Raw genomic sequence first — 25,091 nt, forward strand, 5'->3', positions numbered from 1 at the left:
AGCATGACAGACAGACAGACAGATAGACAGACAGACAGATAGACAGACAGACAGAATAAGGCAATTATATATATAGATATATACACATATACACACACACACAGACCAGACCAAAACTTTGGACACACCTTCTAATTCAAAGAGTTTTCTTTATTTTCAGAACTCTGAAAATTGTAGATTCACATTGAAGGCATCAAAACTATGTATTAAAACATGTGTAATGAAATACTTATAAAAGTGTGAAACAACTGAAAATATGTCTTATATTGTAGATTCTTCAAAAGTAGACACCTTTTGCTTTCATTACTACTTTGCATTCTCTTGATGAGCTTCAAGAGGTAGTCACCGGAAATGGTTTTCCAACAGTCTGGAAGGAGTTCCCAGAGATGCTTAGCACTTGTTGGCCCTTTTGCCTTCACTCTGCGGTCCAGCTCACCCCCAAACCATCTCAATTGGGTTCAGGTCTGGTGACTATGGAGACCAGGTCATCTGGCGTAGCACCCCATCACTCTCCTTCTTAGTCAAATAGCCCTTACACAGCCTGGAAGTGTGTTTGGGGTCATTGTCCTGTTGAAAAATAAATGATGGTCCAACTAAATGCAAACCGGATGGAATAGCACGCCGCTACAAGATACTGTGGTAGCCATGCTGGTTCAGTATGCCTTCAATTTTGAATAAATCCCCAACAGTGTCACCAGCAAAGCACCCCCACACCATCACACCTCCTTCTCCATGCTTCACGGTGGGAACCAGACATGTAGAGTCCATCCGTTCACCTTTTCTACAAAGACACGGTGGTTGGATCCAAAGATCTCAAATTTGGACTCATCAGACCAAAGCACAGATTTCCACTGGTCTAATGTCCATTCCTTGTGTTCTTTAGCCAAAACAAGTCTCTTCTGCTTGTTGCTCGTCCTTAGCAGTGGTTTCCTAGCAGCTATTTTACCATGAAGGCCTGCTGCACAAAGTCTCCTCTTACCAGTTGTTCTAGGGATGAGAAGGTGTGTCTAAACTTTTGGTCTGTACTGTAATAATATATATTAATATATTAGGCAGTTAATTTGTAACCCCTTTTTGACCTGGGACTTACCTATTTGCGGGCCTGTTAACTAGTCAGATTGCGCTGTCAAACTCTGACAGCACAATCTAATGAGCTCTGGCGAGGATCGCACTGTTCCCAGCCACCATCACTGGCCCCGGGGCGCAAATAGATTGTCATGACAGCATGGGATGAGCTGACGACCCCTGTTGCTGTCATGGCTCCCTTCCTGTGAATGCAAGCATGACACCGCCATCCACAGGAGATCAGCATTTCTGCTGATCACAGCGATGCTGAAACATTGCTCTGAAACGCAGAACAATAAAAAATACACATATTTGGAATTGCCATGTTCAGAAATGCAGATCTAGCCAAATATAAAAATCAATTAATCTGATCGGTAAAGGGCGTAGCGAGAAAAAAAAATAAAATCAAAAACGCCAAAATTAGGTTCTCTTTGGTTGCTGCAATATTGCATTAAAATGCAATAGCAGGCAATAGGAACATCCCATCAACCCCAAAAAAGTCTAATCAAAAATGACAGCTCAAGACTAGTGATCAGCGGACTTTTAATGTAAAAGTCCGGATCTTCGCAGGTTCAAAAGAACCCGAGCACCAACCCTGGTCTCAGAATTCTCAGGGAACTCCAGGTAACGATTCAGGTTCGGCCAACCGTGTAATTTAAAAAAAATCAAAGAAAATAAGAAAAATGTAAATACTTACCAATCTCCAAGCGGCTACAGTGCTTTCGCGGGCCGCTCACTCTACTTCCGGAGGAGACTCATTATTTTTATGCATATGCACTGCTTCCCCCACCCACCGGCAGTCCCCATGTCTGATTGGTTGCAGTCAGACAGCATCCCTACCCTGCGTAACAGCATGTCTGACTGCTTTTAATCAGAGATGCTGCCTGAGTCTAGATTGGCATAAAAATAAATTAAAAAAATTGGAGTAGGTTCCCTTCATATTATGACACCCAGCACAGATAAAGCATTCGGCTACAGGCTGCATCCCCCAGCCGTGCAGTTATCTTGGCTGTGTATCAAAATAAGAGAAACCGCATGCAGTTTTTTTTTTAATTTAAATAATTTTTAAAAAATGGTGTGCAGTCCCACTCACTAATTTTGGTTCCAGCCATGATAAAGCTGACAGCTGGGGACTGGTATTTTCAGGCTGGGGAGGCCCATGGTTAGTGGGCGCTCCAGCCTAAAAAATAGCAGCCCGCAGCTGCCCAGGATTCTTGCATTCATTAGATAAGACAATCCCGGAACTTTACCGGGCTCATCCCAATTGCCACTGCACCAGGGCAATCGAGGTAATAAGGGCTTAATAACACCTCACAGCTGCCACTAAGCCCTATATTAGTAATGGGTAGCGTCTATGAGACCCCCACCCATTACTAATCTGTAAGTGAAAAGAAATAAGCACAAACACTGAAAAAAAATCCTTTATTTTACATAGAATACAAAAAAAATACCCTCTTTCACCCCTTTATTAACCACCAAAACACCCAGGTCTGACGTAATTCACATGAGGTCCCACGACAATTCCCGCTCTGCTATATCTGAAGTGACAGCTCGTGGGCATAGAACATGACCGCCCTCTGTGAGTTTGGCCAGATATACGGGATCAATTCTGGGTGCAAACCAGGTTTTTTGTTGGGTTTTTGTTTTGTTTGTTTTTTTATAAACCCGGTTGGACCCGCTGATCCCATCACTACGCAAGAATCAAAAAATTAGCTGTCACTGAGCCCCAGCTCTTGAAGAATGAGAACATTTTTTTTTTTTTTTAACAATCTTCTGAATTTTTTTGACTGCTTAGATAAAACTAAAACATGTTTGGTATCTATGAACACGTACTGACCTGGGGAATCATATTGGCAAGTCAGTTTTACCATATATTGAACATGGTAAGTAAAAAAAAACAAAAAACAATAATCATGCAATTGCACTTTTTTTGCAATTTCACCGCACTTGGAATTTTTTTTTTTACTATTTTCCAGTACAGTATGTGGCAGAATTAAAGGAGCTATTCAAAAGTACATCTCATCCCACAAAAAACAAGCCTTCATATGGCTAGATTGACAGAAAAAGTTATGGCTCTTGGAAGAAGAGGAAAAAATTAAAACGAAAATCGCTGGGTGGTAAAGGGGTTAAATCCCCTTTTTTATATACAGCATATATAAAGGGGGATATAAATTAAAAAATAAATTATACTGAATCTTTTCGCATAAAACTACGATATCTACAAAATCTGCTCAGCTCTTCCTATTTTATACCACGCTGCCCGCAAATTGGACTGCATTTGGGACAATCAACAGGAAAATCATATTTTAGTAATTAGAAGCACTAATGGGTTTCCCCCTATAAAAGACATGTATCGCTTATCCGCAGGACAATTTGCTGCCTTTGAAAGTGTAAAATTGGGGTCAAAGCATGTCCGCCAGTTCCCAGAGGCGGGTAATCCTGACAGCGCGCCTGCCCACCCGTTCCCAGCAGCGGATAATCCTGACAGCGCATCCGCCAGTTCCCAGCGGCGGATAATCCTGACAGCGCGTCCGCCAGTTCTCAGCGGTGGATAATCCCGACAGCGTGTCCGCCAGTTCTCAGCGGCGGATTATCCTGACAGCGTGTCCGCCAGTTCCAAGCGGCGGATAATCCTGACAGTACACTCGCCAGTTCCCAGCGGCAGATAATCCTGACAGCGTGCCCGCCAGTTCCTAAAGGCGGATAATCCCAACAGCGAGCCCACCAGTTCTCAGCGGCGGATAATCCTGACAGTGTGTCCGCCAGTTCTCAGCGGCGGATTATCCTGACAGCGTGTCTGCCAGTTCCCAGCGGCGGATAATCCTGACAGCTCACTCGCCAGTTCCCAGTGGCGGATAATCCTGACAGCGTCCGCCAGCTTCCAGCGGTGGATAATCCTGACAGCGCGCCCGCCAGTACCCAGGTTCGGATAATCCTGACAGCGCGCCCGCCAGTACCCGGGTTCGGATAATCCTGACAGCGCGTCCGCCAGTTCCAAGCGGCGGATAATTCTGACAGCGCACTCGCCAGTTCCCAGCGGTGGATAATCCTGACAGCGCACTCGCCAGTTCCCAGCGGCGGATAATCCTGACAGCGTCCGCCAGTTTCCAGCGGTGGATAATCCTAACAGCGCGCTCGCCAGTACCCAGGTTCGGATAATCCTGACAGCGCGCCCGCCAGTACCCAGGTTCGGATAATCCTGACAGCGCGCCCGCCAGATCCAAGCGGCGGATAATCCTGACAGCGCACTCGCCAGTTCCCAGCGGCAGATAATCCTGACAGCGCACTCGCCAGTTCCCAGCGGCGGATAATCATGACAGCGTCCGCCAGCTTCCAGCGGTGGATAATCCTGACAGCGCGCCCGCCAGTACCCAGGTTCGTATAATCCTGACAGGGCGCCCGCCAGGTCCCAGGGGCAGATAATCCTAACAGCGCGCCCACCAGTTCCCAGCGGCAGATAATCCTAACAGCGTGCCCGCCAGTTCCTAAAGGCGGATAATCCTAACAGCGTGCCCACCAGTTCCCAGAGGCAGATAATCCTAACAGCGCGCCAACCAGTTCCCAGAGGCGGATAATCCTAACAGCGTGCCCACCAGTTCCCAGAGGCAGATAATCCTAACAGCGTGCCCACCAGTTCCCAGAGGCAGATAATCCTAACAGCGTGCCCACCAGTTCCCAGAGACGGATAATCCTAACAGCGTGCCCACCAGTTCCCAGAGGCAGATAATCCTAACAGCGCGCCCGCCAGTTCCCAGCGGCAGATAATCCTAACAGCGTGCCCGCCAGTTCCTAAAGGCAGATAAACCTAACAGCGTGCCCACCAGTTCCCAGAGGCAGATAATCCTAACAGCGCGCCCACCAGTTCCCAGAGGCAGATAATCCTAACAGCGCGCCCGCCAGTTCCCAGAGACAGATAATCCTAACAGCGCGCCCACCAGTTCCCAGAGGCAGATAATCCTAACAGCGCGCCCACCAGTTCCTAAAGGCAGATAAACCTAACAGCGCGCCCACCAGTTCCCAGAGGCAGATAATCCTAACAGCGCGCCCGCCAGTTCCCAGAGACAGATAATCCTAACAGCGCGCCCACCAGTTCCCAGAGGCAGATAATCCTAACAGCGCGCCCACCAGTTCCTAAAGGCAGATAAACCTAACAGCGCGCCCACCAGTTCCCAGAGGCAGATAATCCTAACAGCGCGCCCACCAGTTCCCAGAGGCAGATAATCCTAACAGCGCGCCCGCCAGTTCCCAGAGACAGATAATCCTAACAGCGCGCCCGCCAGTTCCCAGAGACAGATAATCCTAACAGCGCGCCCACCAGTTCCCAGAGGCAGATAATCCTAACAGCGCGCCCGCCAGTTCCCAGAGACAGATAATCCTAACAGCGTGCCCGCCAGTTCCCAGAGGCAGATAATCCTAACAGCATACACGCCAGTTCCCAGGGGTGGATAATCCTGACAGTGCACTCGGCATTTCCCAGCGGCCGATAATCCTGACAGTGTACACACGTCAAGGATTCACAAGGCTGCATTCACATCATGGGACTGCAGACTTGTGCCCCAAGCCTGGACAACCCCTTTAAGGGCATTTTTGGTAAATGCCAGGTGTGGAGGACTATGAATATGCTCACCAAGAACTTTTTTTTATGACAAATGACACCAAAAGTAAGAAAAATAAAAAATATCTAAATAAGTGCCTATAAACTACCGCCAAAGCCCAGAAATATTAGGAAACAGCTTAATATGAGCCTATGGATCATTACCTTGCAGGACCTGCCGCTGGCTCATGGCTGGACTGTACACACTGCACTGCGGAGTGTCTGGAGCTGTTGTCCGTCTCCAGGATGCCTATCCGTTTGCGCCTAACAACGTATCCGTCTCCATGGTGACAGCAGCGGAAGAGGACGCTCCGAAACGTCCTGCATTTTTAGGGGGAGGTAATATAAACGACACGTGTAGTCCAGGCCTCCCTGACGTCACCTCAGCTCGAACTTTCGCTCCCCCCTACATTCAGCATCGAGTGGGTTGTTCCAAAAAGCTTCTCGCCAGAAGGGAGGAGCTGCGTGTCTGTTCCCATAACAACAGCAGGGCATGTTGAACGTTGGACAGTGTGAGGTCACGAAGTCGGTGTCGTCACGTGTTAAAAAAAAAAAAAAAAAAAAAAGCCGCGTTTTTCCTGACGGCGGGAAGACAGCTGTGTGACGCTGCAGAATTTACCGAAAGTGAGTGCGCGAGCTCTGCCTGGAGAGAAGCTCATATAAAACCGTGTACACTTCACAAAGGCACACATATAAAATGGCAATATATGTTCTAGCAAAAATATTTCCCCTGGGCCGAAAACAATGAGCTTCTGAAGGGAAATTTACCTCAAAAAGTCACAAAGAAAGGTAACACTCCCCTCACATCGTCCATTTTGTGACGTGTTATGACTTTTTGAGGTAATATTCCTGTCAGAAATGTATTGTCTTTAACCTTCAAGGCTAGTTTCACACAAGTGTATAAAAAAAATCCATCCAGGAAAATACATAGATAGATAGAGGGATGGATAGATAGATAATAGATGGATGGATAGATAGATAATAGAGGGATAGATAGATAGAGAGAGAGAGAGAGATAGATAGATAGAGGGATGGATAGATAGATAGATAGAGGGATGGATAGATAGATAGATAGATAGATAGATAGATAGATAGATAGAGGGATGGATAGATTATAGATAGAGGGATGGATAGATAGATAGATAGATAGAGGGATGGATAGATAGATAGAGGGATGGATAGATTATAGATAGATAGATAGAGGGATGGATAGATAGATAGATAGAGGGATGGATAGATTATAGATAGAGGGATGGATAGATAGATAGAGGGATGGATAGATAGATAGAGGGATGGATAGATTATAGATAGAGGGATGGATAGATAGCTAGATAGATAGACGGATTGATAGATGGATAGATAGAGGGATAGATGATAGCTAGATAGAGTGATGGATAGAGGGAAGATAGATAATAGATAGATAGAGGGATGGATAGCTAGATAATAGATAGAGAGATAGATAGGTAGATACTGTGTGTGTGTGTGTGTGTGTGTATATATATATATATATATATATATATATATATATAAAATCTAATATATAAAGCTGAGTGTATGTGTGTGTATATTTGTGTGTATGTGTGTCCGCTAAAGGAATTCACACCGTCGCATTTACAATCACAAAATTTTGCACAGACGCCTCATGTGACTCAGGGAACATCATAGACTATGTTTTGAAAAATTTAACCTCACGCTTTACAGTTACTCTCCAAAAAACCTGCCTCTATTAAAGTCAATGGAGTTGGGAACTACAGGTTATTAATAGGAGCTGTGATTGGTTGCTATAGGAACGAAGGAAATTGTTAGTATGATTGATAAGCTTATGTGTAAGGTAATAAGATGTCGGTGGAGAGACAGTCAGACAGAGACAGGCAGGCACAGACAGAAAGAGGCACACAGGGAAAGAGACAGAGACAGATAGGAAAAAAAATAGACACACAGAAAGGCACATGGGGAAAGAGACAGAGGCAGACAGGGAAAGCAACAGAGACAGACAGGCAAACAGCGAGAAACAGGGAAAGAGACAGGGAAAGTGACAGAGACAAGAAAAAAGACAGATAGGGAAAGAGACAGAGACAAGGAAAGAGACAGACAGGGAAAGAGGCAAACGAGGAAAGAGACAGACGAGGAAAGAGACTGACAGACACAGACAGAGAGAGACAGACAGAAATAGAGAGAGACAGACAGAGAGAATGATAGAGAGATAGAGACAGACATAGATAAAGACAGAGACAGACATGGATAGAGACAGACACAGACAGGGAAAGAGACAGAGAGAGATAGACACACAGAGACAAAGACAGACATAGAGACAAAGACAGAAACAGAGGCAGACACAGACAGACAGAGACTAGGAGAGAAACAGAGAGACAGTTACTATCCCGGGCAACACCCGGGTACTACAGCTAGTATATATAATATATAGATAGATAGATGGATAGATATATCCATATAGATATATATATATGGTTGCTAATAATGGCCAAAATCGGATGCTGTACAGTCGAGCTGTATGGGGGTTTTTTTTCTGCGCACTCCTAGACTTGAATAGGCGCATTTCAGACAAAATGCATGAGACTAGTCCTTGTTGCATTTTTTTTTTACACGGAAATTTAGTCAGTGATAAAAACAAAGTTATCTGAAAGGCCCTATTGGAAAATATTGGCCAGGTTTTTTCCATGGACAGCACTCACACCGAAAATACGGATTAAAAGTCATGAGATAAATCACACCCCACAAATTAAGGCCCCCATGCGCAAACTGCAATTTTTGATGTTTTTTTTGTGCAGCTTTCTGGTGACCAAACTGCACGCTTTTCATTCCCCAGCAAAGTCTATGAGAATTCAGTTTAGCTGTGCCCACGTTGCTTTTTTTGGGGAGGGCTGCAGTTTTGTGGTGACAACAAAACTGCAGCATGTCAATTCTTTTTGCGTTTTTCCCTGCGTTTTTCACCCATTCATGTTACAAAAATCGCATAAAAAACACATTGTCAAAAAAACGCATGCCTTTTTTTGCCACAAGATGCATTTTTGTGACCACAGGTTGCACGGAAAACTGCAACGTGCGGACATACCATTAGGCTATGTGCGCACGCAGCTGTGGTGACCAGAAAGATGCAAAAAACCGCACCCTCTGCATGCATTTTTTGCCGCGTTTTACTGCATTTTTTTTACAGCGTTTTTGCCCAGTGTGTTTTTTTATGTCAAATTTATTGACTGGAAGTGCTCAAAAACGCTGACAAAAACGCAGAAAGAATTGACATGCTGCATCTTTTTGGTCACCACAAAGACGCAGCCAAAATAAATCTGCAACGTGCGGACAGCAAAAATGAAATCTCATAGACTTTGGTGGGGAAGGAAATGCATGCAGTTTTGGGACCGGAAATGCATGCAGTTTTGGGACCAAAACTGCACCCAAAAAAACGCACAAAAATGCAGCGTGAGCACAAGGCCTTACTGTGACGTAATATGTCGAAAGATTGTAATTTCCTCATGTCATCCAGTTTGGGTTGACTTATTAATGTTCAGGATAATATTCCTGCCAGGTATAAATTGTGACGTAATGTTAACTGAAAAAGTGCTAAGAAATAAAACACACCTCACACCTAATCCATACTTTGGAGGTAATATTTTTTTATCAGAAATTATCTATGGTGTAATGTTTCCCGAAAAAAAAAAAAATCTCACACGTCATCCACTTTTCGAAATAATAGTCTTGTCAGAATTTGTAAGGTCATATTATTACATTGTAATGTCATAAGGAAGACCTATCGCCTCGCGCTTCATCCGCTGTGTGACCTCTAAATGTCACAAGATAGAAGTCATGCTGACTTCACCTTTTCCCGAATTGTGATTTTTTTTTTCCATGACTTTTTTAGGTAAAATTAATATCACAAATCATTGTCTTTTTACCTAATATTACCGTAAAATTTCATATGAAAGAAATCGTATCTCACAAGTCATTCATTTTGTGAAATCTTATGACTTTTTGAGGAAATATTCATTGTCTTTGATGCCATAATAACCTAAAAAGTCACAAGAAGTAAATGACGCCCCACAAACTGTGCAGCATAATATTAGCTAAAAAAAAAATCATAGGGTGTAATCATTTCATTGGTGACGACATAAGACTTTTTAAGGTAATCTCAGAAAAATTGTCTGGGATGTAATATCACCGCCAAAAGTCATAGGAAACAAAACACTCTTCACACATCTTCCAATCTTTTGACTTTTTGAGGTAATATTCCTGTCAGAAACATTGTCTGAGGCGTAATATTACCGCCAAAAGTCATAGAGGAAAAAACACTTCATACATCGTCCAATCTTTTGACTTTTTAGGTAATATTCCTCTCAGAAATATTGTCTGTGGCGTAATATTACCATCAAAAGTCATAGAGAAAAAACACTTCATACATCGTCCAATCTTTTGACTTTATAGGTAATATTCCTGTCAGAAATATTGTCTGTGGTGTAATATTACCACCAAAAGTCATAGAGAAAAAAAACACATTTAATACATCTTCAAATATTTTGACTTTTTGATGTAATATTCCTGTCAGAAATTATCAGCACCATTACCTCAAAAATTCAATTAGAACAAAATTGCACACCACATACGTCACCTATAACCTCACAGTAGACATTTTATGGTGTTTTATGTCTTTTTGAGGTAATATTCCTGTCAGAAACATTGTCTGTGACGTAATTTTACCGCCAAAAGTTGTGTGAAGCAAAACACACTTCACACGTCGTCCAATATTTTCACGTTTTGAGGTAATATTCGTCTCAGAAATTAACAGCACTATTACCTCAAAAATTAATTAGAACAAAATGGCACACCTCATACATCACCTATAGCCTCACATTAGACACTTTATGGCATCTTATGTCTTTTTGAGGTTATATTCCTGTCAGACACATTGTCTGTGACGTATTACCTCGAAAAGTCGAAGGAAGCAATACACATTTCACAAGTTGTCCAGTCTTTTGACTTTTTGATGTAATATTCTTGTCAGAAATTATCTGCACCATTACCTCAAATATTAATTGGAACAAAATGGCATACCTCGTATGTCACTTATAGCCTAATATTAAACATTTTATGGCATATTATGCCTTTTTGAGGTAATATTCCTGTCAGACACATTGTCTGTGGCATAATATTACTGCCAAACATTGTAGAGAAAAAACACACATCGTCTATAATCTTTTGACTTTTTGAGATAATATTCCTGCCAGTAATTATCAGCACTATTACCTCAAAATTCATTAGAACGAAATGGCACATCTCTTATGTCACCTATAGCCTCATGTAAGATATTTTATGCCATATTTTGACTTTTTGAGGTAATATTCCTGTCAGAATCATTGTCTGTGGCGTAATATTACCGCCAAACATCGTAGAGAAAAAACACACATCTTGCAATCTTTTGACTTTTTTAGATAATATTCCTGTCAGAAATGATCTGCACTATTACCTCAAAAATTCATTAGATCAAAATGGCACACCTCGTATGTCACCTATAGCTTCATGTTAGACATTTTATGGCATCTTATGTCTTTTTGAGGTAATATTCATCGTTCAATTTTTTCATTTTTTGAGGGAATATTCCTGTCAGAAATTATCAGCACCATTACCTCAAAAAAGTAATTAGAACGAAATGGCACACCTCATACGTCACCTATAACCTCATGTTAGACATTTTATGGATTATTTTGACTTTTTTATGTTATATTCCTGTCAGAAACATTGTCTGTGATATATTACCAAGAAAAGTCGAAGGAAGCAAAACACTTCACACGTCATCTAATCTTTTGACTTTTTGAGGTACTCATCTTGTCAGAAATTATCAGCACCATTACCTCAAAAATTCATTAGAACAATATCGCCCATCTTATATGTCACCTATAACCTCACATTAGACATTTTATGGCATCTTTTGAACTTTTTTAGGTGATATTCTTGTCAGACACATTGTCTATGACATATTACCAACAAAAGTCGAAGGAAGCAAAACACATTTTACACATCGTCCAATCTTTTGACTTATTGAATTAATATTCTTGTCAGAGATATTATCAGCACCATTACCTCAAATATTAATTAGAACAAAGTCACGCACCTCATAAGTCACCTAAAACCTGAGGTTAGACATATTATGGCTTTTTTTTTTTACTTTTTGAAGTGATATTTAATGTTACCTCAAAAAGTATCAAGAAAGAATGCACACTTTTTATCCATTCATCACGTTTGTCACGCTTACCTCACGTCATCCATTTTGTGAGGCTTTATGACTTTTTGACGAAAAATGAATGGCAGAAATTCATTGTCTGCAACATAAGTTATAAGAAATATATCACGTGTGTCACGTTCCATCAATTTTGCGACGTCTTGCAACTTTTTGAGGTGATATTCATGGCACAAATTATGTGAGAATTTATAAGAAAGAAATCACACCTTATACGCCCTCCATTGTGTGACTTCTTATGACTTTTTGAGTTAATATACTTGTGAAAAATCACTGGCTTCGATATTACCTCAAAAATTCATAAGGAATAAATCACACGTCATCTGTTATCACACTCTAGACATTTTGGGATGTCTTAAGACTTTTGAGGTAATATTCCTGTCTGCAATGTCATATTAACAAAAAAAAAGTCATATGAAAGAATCGAGAGGGCACATCATCCATGTTTAGACGTCCTATGACTTTTGAGCTGATATTCCTGTCAGAAATTCATAATCTGTGATGTAATATTACCAAAAACAAGCCATAAGAAAGAAATTACACCTTCATTTTCTGCCGTTTTATGACTTTTTGAGGTAATATTTCTATCAGTCTGTTTGATAGCATTACCTTAGAATGGTTTAAGAAAGCAGCTATGCTTACCTCACGTCAGTCATTTTATCAACTTTTTTTTTGTTAATATTCCTATTCGAAATTGTCTGTAATGTAACATTACCTTGAAAGAAATGACTCACACCTAACATTATCCATTTTGTGACATTTTATGACTTTTAAAGGTAATATTCCTGACAAGAAATTCATCATCTTTGATGTCATTTTTCCTTAAAAAGTCATATGAAAGACGTAACCCCTCCTCACATCATCTTTTTTTGTCACATCTTATGACTTTTGAAGTAATATTCCTGTCAAAAACCAATAGTATGTGACGTAATTGGAACAAAAAAAGCCATCGAAAAGAAATCACACCTCACCTACCAAGCATTTTCCAACTTCTTGAGACTTTTTTTGAGGTAATGTTCCTGATAGAAACTAATTGTATCCAATGTAATATTAACTGAAAAAAAGTCCTAAGAAATAAATCCCCCTTCTCACCTCATCCTTTGTGCCATTTTATGAATATTTGCAATAATATATTCACCACAGGTGACAAAGTATTCTACAAGAGATGAATGACAGCAAAAAGCATGAAAAAAACCCTGTTAAACTCTACGAACATGGTCGTATTTCCGGGGCTGAAAGAAGAAGCCTAACGTCAGAGGGTTGTAGTAGCTGGAAAAAAATTCAAGTTATTCCAAGTATTTGGAAAAGCCAGCCAGCTAGGCTTAATCAGCCATATACCATGATATTGACCTGAAGATACCATATTCCTGGGCCTGGGTAAACATGGAAAGTATTCATGACTGCCCTGCTTGTTAAACATCAACAGCCATGACTAATATTACACCCCTTGAGTAATAATACATCCATATTTCCGAGATATTACACATAAGTGTGTAAATTATTGGTAAATCCATGTAAAAACATGCATAATCTAACTCTAATTTCAATTATTTGACAATATTCTCCTTTCTTTTCTTTGCAGCTCCTGATCGGTGACGACAAGGTAGGAATTACATGAGAAAAGTGCAAGTGTGTTTTGTTGTATTTTGTTGAACACAGTGTTTTTGTTATGCAGATTTGGTGCAGATGGTGGCAAAAGTCTGCATGTCTTCATGCCAGCAAAGTGCTGTGTGCAGATTTGGTGCAGAAAATAATCTGCAGCATGTCAATTTTGGGGGTGGTTTTTTCCTGTGTTTTTAGCCCTTCCACCCATTGGCTTCATTAAAAAAAAGGCATTGTACAAAGACGCACCAAAATGCCTGCATTTTTTTCTGCCAGACGGTGCAGATTTCATGCAGAAAATTTCTGCACCAAATCTGCAACGTGCACACACATTCTAAGGCTATGTGCGTACATTGCATCTTTGTGGTGACCACAAAGATGCACGATTTTTGGTCCCAAAATAACGCTCCCTTGGCATGCATTTTTTGCCACGTTTTACTGCGGGTTTTTTACAGCGTTTTTGCCCAATGCGTTTTTTAAGTCAAATCTTTTGACTGGAAGGGCTCAAAAACGCCTGCAAAAACGCAGAAAGAATTGACATGCTGCATCTTTGTGGTCACCACAAAGACGCAGCCAAAAAAAAAGCTGCAATGTGCAGACAGCAAAACTGAAATCTCATAGACTTTGCTGGGGAAGGAAATGCATTCAGTTTTGGAACCAAAGCTGCACCCAAAAAAACGCACAAAAACGCGGCAAAAAACGCCGCTTGCGCACAAGGCCTAAAGCTTCCTTTTTACTCTGTTCATGAAAAAAAAGCCACTAGGTAAGGGTTTAAAGCCATTAATCTAAAATTGACTACGGTATATAAAATTAGTTTGGGTTTATGTCTCTCTTTTTTTCCCCAAAAATGCTAGCTGCTCTTGGTATGACTCTTTATCTAGTGTTTTTCCCATACACTTCCCTTTATTACTTACAGGGATAAAAGGCCAGGAAAATCTCAAATATAACAAATTAAGCAAAAAAATAGAAAGTGAACGTTATGGTGTTTTTTTTTAAAACACAAAAAAAAGGTGTGTAACGTGAAAAAGGCCTAAAAACTTGAACTAGAAGGGAGGACTTATGTTCGGCAGGTGTCATGTGCCAAACTGGACACCATTTTTATGGCTATCAAAACCAGAATTATGGGATAACCTCTATAACAATATATAGCGAAAATGTAATACTCTATTTGTTCTATTTTTGTGTTATATGGGAATGTAACAATTTAGACAATTTTAGAATCACTAATAATTGTTTTATACGGTACTAAAAATGATCAGCTCAGACTGACGCAAATCAACCCTGTCAGGCAATGTATTAGTTCTTTAAAAAACATTAGGACAGGGTTTTATTTATCCGTGTCATCACGGTCAGTTTTCTTGAGCCACAACTTACCACAAGTAATGTCAAAACTGCATCAGTCTGCAACCTGCTTTTTTTGTACTACAAAACTAGTGAGTTTCTACGTAAAAATGTGGCATGTTGGCTTTGCCAATTTGGCTCTTTGAAAGGTCTGCGACAGATGAATTGGGATGATCCCATTAAAAGCTATAGAATCAGTTTCCACATCAGTTTCCTTCTGGCTTTTTTGGTGGGACACACTGAATGGAAAGAAAGCCGGATGGCCAGATAAATGAAAACAAGGCCTTAGTCATTGTGACACTTATCTCACTGTCAGATTTAGGCCTATTCCTATCTATGTGATTTTTCTCATTCATAAAAAAAAACAAAAAAAACCAGGGAATGATATTAATCAGTTTTTGGTCAGTGTGTACGTTTTTACCCGCAATGTTTCATCAATGATTTTCACTGATGAAAAAAATAATAATTTGCACAGCTTCTCTTATACATTGCAATGTTAACCACAGAAAGCACACAGACTGCACACTGATGCCATACAAAATAAAAAAACAGATCAGTCTCCGGGATTTTTTTGCAGATACACAGCTCACAAAAACAACACAGACGTGAACAGCTCATTAGACTGTAACGGGTATGTGTCCATATCCATGAAAACTGTGGATAGAACACGTTACATCTGAGTGACACCTTATGTTAGGCTGTGTTCACATGTCCACTAATCATACATTAGAACTGATCCAGCAGCAATCCGATGCAAAAAAGTTCTGCCAACATATCTTTTTTGTCCATTTTGGAAAAAAAAATGTCTGCAGGATCCGGGCTTTTTTTAACATGGGAGTCTATGGAAAATGATTCCGAATTGCTATCTAGCTATCTGTTTTTCTTTCTTTTTGTAAAGGATCCGTTTTTTTCTTACTGGATCAGTTTCAAATGGAGAATAATTAGTAATCAGTTAATGGATCCATTTTCCATAGACTCTCATTTAAAAAAAAGACCCTGCAATAATCTTTTTTTTTTTCAAAATGGCCAAAAAAATTTGTGTTTGCAGAACTTTTTTGCCAATGGATTGCTGCTGGATCCGTTGTAACATATCATTACTGGATATGTAAATTTGGCCTTACTGTTTTAGGGGGGGCCGGTTTCACATGTGCATTATGGAGCAAAGCATATCAGAAAGAATCCCATTAACTATAATGCGAGGTGTAGAGTCAGGGGAAAAAAATCCTTAGTTTATATCAATTCACTAAAAAAAATAATTATTTATATATTTTCCTCCAGGATTTAAAATGCATGCTTACTGGTATCCATAAAGTAGAACCAGATGCAAAAATCTGATTAAAATTGATACAAACAGATGTCACCTTATAAATCTGTTGCTCAATCAGTTGCACAAAAGTAAAACATACATAAAAAAACATGCATGTCCACAAGGCCATAATCACACAAGTGTTTTTTACTGTGTCTTGTTTTTTTGTTTCTTTTTTTTGGGGAGGGGTGGTTGTGCTACTGATGTAAAATTATAGGAAAATATAGGAATAAAGTAATGTAATTTTACAGGAAGGTGATGTTTCACACTTGGTTCAATTTGTTAGGCCCCCACAAAAAAAATAATGAGCCTATAAAGGGATCTTGATTAAACAGTTTGTGGGCTTCGTAAATTCATTAACAAAAATGTAAATGAATAGGAAACAGTAGTTTGCTCATGGCCTAGGTACCATAGAGATTAATGAGATTCAAGAACAAGTCGTTGTTTTGTAAATTAATACAGTAAAATATATCTATGGGAATGTAACCTACAATATGAGTGTGAACATGCTTGAATTAGATAAAAAAAAAAGAGACCCTGACTGGATTAATGCCAACTGATAGATTTCTGTTTTAGTGTGCATCCTCGAGTTACTTCTTTACATATACAGAAAGATAATTAAAAAAACAATGGCAAATAATATAAAATTAGACTCCATACTGTGACACAGTTATGTTTGCATAGCTGTCAACGTTTTTTCAAAATCATACTATAGCTAAAACCATATTGCCTGACAAATGCTCTATGTAGTTGAGCTGAGACTTTGCCTCTTCCACACACATACACACCACACAGACACATATATATTTATATATATATATATATATATATATATATATATATATATATACACATGTATATATATGTATATATATATAATTTGACTTAGCTTCGAGGCCTTAGGTGTTTATGTATTGCACTGTCTTAATATTCCAAGACCCAGATACCAAGTGTCCTCAATACATCTGCCACAGTTTAAATACAAGTTACACATTTTTGTATATAAATATATATATATATATATATATATATATATATATATATATATAAACTGTGGTAAAGTTTACTGTAGCAAATGAATAGAAAACACGTAGTTTGTGGATCTTAGAATATTAACACAGTGTAATACTGTAATATTTGAGGCCTGAAGGTAAGTCAAATCCTTTAGAGACATGGAGTAGCTTTTACTTTCAAGTGTTGAGTATTAGGGAGTGTTAATTAATTCTGTACATTTACTTAAAAGTACATATATAGGTAAGAGTTTAAGAAACAGCAAAATATATACATTTCAAGAAAGGTATATGTACAAATTGCAGTGCACTTCACTAATTTACTGAACTAATAACACTGATGATTCTATCTGATAGAATTTGACACAACATAGTAGAAAATAGCTTGAAATTATTAATACACAATTACTACATGTAAATTTAAACGTAAATATAAGTTTTAAGGTATATACAGGCTATAGTCAGACTGTCAAAATCAGGCTTTACAATACTGCTTGTGGGAAGAGCTATAGTATGTGCAGATTTATATAATAATGTACATGTGGCTAAAATAATGTCCCATGCTCAGTATTCTGATACTTAGGTATCACAGGGGACATTTACTAGCAGATATTGTACAGGAAAATTAGACAGGGGTTTCTGAACATAGCCCAAACTAGTGCATATAGTTTTACTTCTTTTTTATTTTTCTTGTTTCTAGTTGTTTCCACTTCTATACTGTACAATGTATCACATTAGTAATTATTAAAAAAAACCTTAAAATATTTAAATAAAAATATACCCATATAACTGGCATATACAGGTTTTATTCAGTGACTTGTTCTGAATAAAAAGCTGTGTGAATCTTTGCAGAAAATGAGGACATTAATGTTTAATAGCTTTAATGAGAAGCAAAAAATAAAATAGAGTTGACAGTCATAATAGTGTCAGTGAAAAAAAACTATTGAATCCTGCTTTTTAACCAATAAAAAAAAATAAGGCAAAAGAAAATCAATTGGGAATCACTTGTCATTGTTTCTACTCTAGCACCCATTTTCTGTAATGCTGCCCAAATTGAATTTGACACAGAAAAAGAACCTAAAAATCACATATGACTATTTAAATTAAAACCTGCGAGAGCAACTGAGAATATATTTCAACTAAGTTTTAAATGGGAAAGTTGCAAGAATGCTATAAATAATAATGCACATATGTAGAATAATGGTCAAGACTCAGGATTTTGTAGTAAAAAAGACCCCCAAAATGTTTTGACTTTAGCATGTTAAAGAGAAATACAGCAAGTGTGTCAAAGGCTGGGTGAAAGTCCCACAATTTTAAAGCTTATAGGCCTTCTTATGTGTATAAGAACTAATATTAAAACCTATCTGGGATCGATATTAAAGGCCCTCTTTATTGAATTGTTTACATGTGACTTTATTTTGTATCAGTATACAAGTAAACCTATAAATATATGTATAATTATACGTTTTCTTGTATATACAATATATGTATAATTTGTATATACTGTGCATGTGTGTGTCTCATGTTGCCTTCTGGTCCTTATGTGGCACAGTTATGCACAGAGAGCCTTTGAGATATTTAGTGTAAAATTATACTGTTGCACTTTGTTAAATTCTCTGTAGCATGCACTGTTACTAATGCATAGATAGATAGATAGATAGATAGATAGATAGATAGATAGATAGATAGACAGACAGACAGACAGATAGATTAGATAGATAGATAGATAGATAGGTAGATAGATAGATAGAGAGATAGATAGATAGATAGATAGATAGATAGAGAGACAGACAGATAGATAGATAGATAGATAGATAGATAGATAGATAGATAGATAGATAGATAGATAGATAGATAGGTAGGTAGGTAGATAGGTAGGTAGATAGATAGGCAGATAGATACATAGATAGAGATATTACATACATATATATATATATATATATATATATATATATATATATATATATACAGTATATTCTTGTGCATGCAGTGGTCACTTGGTTTGGGCCTGATTTTGGATAATGCTATATATGCAGCAATTGTCTGCATTGCACATACTGTTGCTATATATTTAATACAAAAAAAAAGGCATTACAAATTTTACATTGTTTAGGAAAATGTTTGAATTATATTATTCGGAAAAAAGGTAGATAGAAGGCAAAGTGTGTGCCCTAAATAGCTAAGTGTAGGAACTGATAAAATGAGCTCCAGTCCTTCTACTCCATGTCTCCTTAATGTTGTGGGTATGAGTCTGTCTCAGTCATTCTTTGAAAACCTAAATATAAATAGCTTATTCCCACCTTTTGTTAATGTGTAACCATGCTACCATACTCTGTCATTTTAGGCCTGGTTGTTGTGCTGTTTTGATAAAAAGCCTTGTCTTGGCTGCATAGAGTGTGCAAAATAGTAATTGTTATTGTATACTAATGTCTGGTAGTTTATGTGCAGAGCCAGCTAGTGAGAGTAAATTGCGTTTCTTAAGTATATACTGAAGTTTGTCATCCAAGCTGTACCTGTTATAGTTATACTGATCATTTCATAGCATATTGTGATTATTGTGAACCTTTCGGATTGTTTGCTGTTTTTATTATTGTTATTATTTCGGAAGTCGCGATAGACTATAGATCTCTTCCCTAGCGATGTTCATACATGTGTTGCTGAATGACAGAAGAAGCCCTGGCAAACACGTGAGCTGAGGAAAGATTAAATCAACCTCTCTGTGATATAATGTATATATTTCACTAGTAGCCCGACTGCAAACAATCCCGGGTGCTGGTGCGACACAAGCTTTCTTGGAATAAGACAGGCAAGCAGAGGGAGGGAGCACAGGGTGGAAAGTAAAGAATGGCTCATTACTGAAATCCATCTACTTCTACACAGGACTGACACAGGCATGGGGAGGCAGTAAGGAGTTCCGGAGGGCCGACAATGCTGGAGAGGTAGGGGGAGGAGGGTGTGCAGGACGGGCGACACAGAGGCCTGGGCTAGGACATTCTCGCTGGATTACACTTTGGCGGGGCGGGGTGAACTCCGCTTTAACCCTATATAATCCACAGCGGCAACATACTGTATATACAGGATAGCGAGTAAGTCGCGACACAAGTATAGCAATATCTGACAAGAGGACCTGTTAAGGGAAATTAATGCCTAAAATAATATTATTATCACAGTGCAAATGGCACATGCTGTAGCAAGTTTCTGGATACTGGGATAACTATATTAGTAAAAGATCCCTTTATATGCCAGCAACCACCAAGGATAATTATATGAGTCGCAAAGGGACAGTAATATCATCACACTCAAATAGTCTTCAGGAAAGGAGCTGTAAGAAGAAATTAAAAAAAATGAGAAGCTTTCGTTAGGTCTAAAGATAGGCACAACCTTTACATCGTTCTGTCTAAAGAGCTGTGCTCCATGCAGACAGCTGAACCAACCAACTGACCTATGATGAAGTATTTCTATGCGTGATTAAGAAAAATCAGTAGGAAGGGGATTTTACTGTGAATCCTCTTATTTCTCCATTTGCACAATATATTCTGTGTAAAATGGCAAAGTTTTGGGAATAGAGCGAGAACTTGCGATATTCTCTTGCATTTAATCGGTGCCGAAAAAGTGGGTGAGTATGCTAGACACCTCTGGATGAGAGCAGGACATTGTTGGAGACTCGGTGTCCTCTACTCAAGAGTCCTGACCAGTCTAGAGAAACAGCACCAAGTTCACATTCAACACCGCCTGCCCCTTACAAGATCCTGCGCTTCTAGACACTAGATAGATAGATAGATAGATAGATAGATAGATAGATAGATAGATAGATAGATACTGACAGACAGATAGATACATAGATACTGACAGATAGCTAGATAGATAGATATATAGATAGCTGAATGGATGGATGGATAGATAGATACTGAGACAAATAGATATATAAATAGATACTGATAGATAGATAGATAGATAGATAGATAGATATTTCAGAGAGATAGACGGTGTTCACAATCAGCAGCCATGTCTCAGCTTTCCCCCTACACAATAATTTAATCTTGAAGGGGAACGGGTATTTCACCTGAAAGATTAAATAGGTGTTTATCCAGAGAGAGAGTGGGAAGACCACAGCATGACGTATGTATGTGAACATATCCATAAGGAAAAAGAGCATGTTATGTTACATGTAGCAGATAGATGATAGACTTCTGTGGAAGTAAAGCTGGACATTTCACGCTGCTTTGTTTAACAATTAAACATTGTTTTTAGATCCAATAGATTTAGCGGGTGATTGGGTTTGCTGATATAGGTTGCTGGTGATGTTTGTTATTTACATGAAACTGCCTATTAAGAGTAGTTATATAACAGCAACTTCCAGGATTTCTAGCATCTAGTGATCATTAAATCTGAAGATTGGCAAATACAATGATAGAGGATAGATCACTAGATAGATCGATAGATACTATACATAGATAGATAGACATAGATAGATAGATAGATAGATAGATAGATAGATAGATAGATAGATAGATAGATAGATACTGAAGATAGATAGATAGATAGATAGATAGATAGATAGATAGATAGATTGCTAGATAGATAGATAGATAGATAGATAGATAGATAGATAGATAGATAGATAGATAGATAGATAGATAGATAGAGCTAATGACCTGTTTGGTGCTTACAAATGAAACAATGTGACACTTTTAATTCTTGTAGAATTAGCAATTAGCGGGTGTTGCTGGGCATCTGCAGCACAGAGGAATAATGAACTTGAACATGTCATAGTAATATGATCTGTTCATTTACCAGTGATAATTTCTTAGAGCGGAACAGGTGAGTACAAGTAAAGACTATGGTAAAGAATTATAGACTTGTTGCCCTGCTGATTTATTGATGACATGGCACTCTATGGTGTTTCTTATAACCTTTCTTCGGTGCTCTATAGACTGAATGGAAATCAGAGATTGTTACTGGGAATTATTGATCCCACTTTGCAAACGTCCTTTTAATTGATTGCCATTGCGATCCGGTCATCTTTATCATAGTATCAGGCACTATATTTCAAAATAAACTTATGTGGATAGCAGTTGAAAGTGCCATAGTCTTATATGTTAATCTACGCCACATATTGGTGTGCAACGGAAAACCTTAAAAAGGTAGTAACGAGAAGAGGTGGTCCGATGCTTTTGAAGGTGTCTACTCTGCGCATGCGCTCGTCTTTCCAGTTGCCCTGACTCTACTACTGCAGTGAAAATAGGATCTAATATAACGCATAGCAGCGCTTAGCAATAGTTGATATTAATAGCGTCTTGTGAAGGCTGTGTAGTTATTGTATATGTCTTACCAGTGTCACATTTCATTACAATATGCTTGATCCAAAATACCAATTAGCGCAGCAGTTTAGATCACTAGATTATTGCAATACTGTAATACTAGATCGATGCTGTTAATAGTGAGCCGGCAATACATGCTTGCGTTTGCAGGTGGCGAGTTTTCAATTATGCAATGTACTGTTGAACCCACTCTCATCAGGAGTCCTAGCCGCGATGTAATAATAATAGTAATAATAATAAAAAAATGTATGTTAAAATATCCCAAAATGAAGGGGGAGGGGGTGCACAACATGTCACTTTACTGGCCAATTTGTACCAAATAAGCTAAAAAGAGTTGCCTGAGTTATTTTAGCTATGTTGCTATTCGCACCGAATCAGCTGAGCAGCACTGGGCTTTGGAAGCCGCTGCTGGCAACTGGCACGGAAACTGGGGGGTGGGGCAGCTTTCCGTGCCTGAAACGAAATGAAGAAAAAATCGGTACAAATGGTTGCAGTGAGCTGGTGGCGCTGTCTCATCTGTGCCAAAAACAGCACTTGTGAAAACGAAACTCGATCACTCCATGAGGCCAGTGTGAGCCACCATCAGCGCCTGGGAGCACGGCCGGGTCTGTGCTTCCCTTCAGCCAGGCAGGGACGGGCGGTGTATAAGAAGGGGGATGGGATGGCTCCCTGCGATACAGACAGGGATGTGATACGGACAAACTGACGGAAAGGTGCCATCTATCCGTCATGTAATTACATAAGGTGTCAAGAGCAGGATTAAAGAGGTGGACGTGATAGGAGACTACTGCCAGATCTGTCAGGAGACACAAGGGGAGGACCTGGGGGGGAAGGGAGGATACGGACTATTCTGGCTGGATCGTAGAAAGTATATACTGAGATCATTGACGTTCACAGAGTTGAAAGAGTGATGAGCACCAAATAATCTTTACTCTAAAGTCCGTGTATGTGGCTCATCCGTAAGGCTCTGTATTGCAGATGGTGGTTATGGGAGGGCGGTATCTAGATTGAGCACCTACTAATCTGTATTGTTTCCATGTTATTTGTTTTCTTACTCATGATAAGTGCGGTCGTGTGTGATGAAGTTTGGTTATAACTGCAAGGTACCTTGATTTTTTTTTATGTCGCTACAATTATATATATATATATATATATATATATATATATATATATATATATATATATATATATATAATTTTTTTTTTTTACATAATCTCAGCAATTTTCCTTACAATGATTCTAGACTACATTCCAGCCATTAAACTTTTAATCTAATTTTCGGAATATTTTTTTTATGTTAATATACACATAAATATAGATATATCATGAATATAAAGCTTGGTGAACGAAATATATGGAGCCCAGACCTTCTCTGTCCTACATCCAAGAGATGGAGTCGTTCATGTTTTACAGAACCCCTTCCCCGGGTGTCAGGCTTTAGCTTTTTAGCCTGTTGCACCTATGTCTCGCATTTCATGTGTCCTTTTGGAAAACACACTTTCATTTTTCTTTGTAAGCAGCAGTGATCCGTGTTTAACCTCTGTATTTAATATATAGAAAATGTCTTACACAACTTTAATAGATAAAATTCAAAGTTTTGCCTGATAGTCAGGCACTGCTATTCTGTCTGAGACCCTTTGTAAAGGATAACTCAGGTAGGAAATGTGTCTCAAGTTCACTAGTTTATGTATTATGTACAGAAGAGGTTTAATAATACATGGTGTATTATTCCATGTATATGAAAAATATCCTCCAATAATAAGTGTCATGGTTAGTCATGATGGTGTCTCAAAGAATGCACATTACTTCACATACAATGGCCATATGTCCTGTGTGTATGTTCTCTGTGTACTCTGCTATAGCCAGGCCTTATAGAGATCCCTCCAGTGCTGTGTATTAAAATTCAGGAGGATGGTATAAACTTTATATTCTGTAAGTTACTGTAGGTGGATGTGCCCAGCTATTCTGCATCACACAGCACAGCAGTACCATCGCCTATTTGCTGGAATGCCTAGTTTATATGCGACCTTGGAAAATTGTGTACTGTTTCCCCCTCGCAATTTCTAGGTTGAGAAATTGGTGGGTTTTGTTTTTGCACAAATCAGTACACCGTGCTGTTATATTGCATCTTTCTATATTTACTGCTATTCAGGCACAACATATGCAATAGTAGCTTTTATTTTATTATTTAAGGGGCTGTGGAGGGGTTTCTTATAGAAATACTATAAAGTGTTTTGTTTTTTTTAGTATTGACTTCCAATAACGTCTTTAGGTTTTGATGTTTCTCTGGTGCTGATAGACCTGTATATACAGAATTATACATTGCATTAACATGATCAATATCCATAGCTGTCAGGCTGTATATTAAATGGATAAAGGTGTCAGTCTTTATTGTCTATCTCCACCACGACCCATCTAGCGCTAGAATTCCAGGTGTAGACTATGCGACTGTCCAGTCCTGGAGTATCACTGCCTGTGCCCGGGGCAGGCTCATCTCTGCCTCTATGCTCGTCTGTGGCTTGCTGATTTTGTTGGTTCTGAGTGTGAGAGACTTGTTTCTGGTTGGTGTTTTCTGCACCGCATTTATGCGCGATGTGTAATCCAT

General features: G+C 39.0%; 1 protein-coding gene and 1 long non-coding RNA gene across 4 annotated transcripts in view; one reads left to right on the plus strand and one right to left on the minus strand.

The window, feature by feature from the left end:
• The window catches only part of SPAG6 (sperm associated antigen 6), a 266,300-nt gene extending 260,162 nt beyond the window's left edge, over nucleotides 1-6,138 (minus strand). Inside the window, exon 1 of the mRNA XM_075316806.1 lies at nucleotides 5,825-6,138. Within this exon, the coding sequence (XP_075172921.1) occupies nucleotides 5,825-5,849 (25 nt within the window). The 5' untranslated portion in view covers nucleotides 5,850-6,138. The remainder of the gene's footprint in view (nucleotides 1-5,824) is intronic.
• A 73-nt stretch (nucleotides 6,139-6,211) lies between these two features.
• LOC142244561 (uncharacterized) overlaps nucleotides 6,212-25,091 on the plus strand; it is a 290,422-nt gene continuing 271,542 nt past the window's right edge. For all 3 annotated transcript variants that reach the window (XR_012724591.1, XR_012724589.1, XR_012724590.1), the window contains exons 1-2: nucleotides 6,212-6,283; nucleotides 13,489-13,509. This is a non-coding gene — a long non-coding RNA (uncharacterized LOC142244561). The remainder of the gene's footprint in view (nucleotides 6,284-13,488; nucleotides 13,510-25,091) is intronic.

The sequence above is a fragment of the Anomaloglossus baeobatrachus genome, chromosome 6 (genome assembly GCF_048569485.1).
Source record: "Anomaloglossus baeobatrachus isolate aAnoBae1 chromosome 6, aAnoBae1.hap1, whole genome shotgun sequence".
NCBI classification, from domain to species: Eukaryota; Metazoa; Chordata; class Amphibia; order Anura; family Aromobatidae; genus Anomaloglossus; species Anomaloglossus baeobatrachus.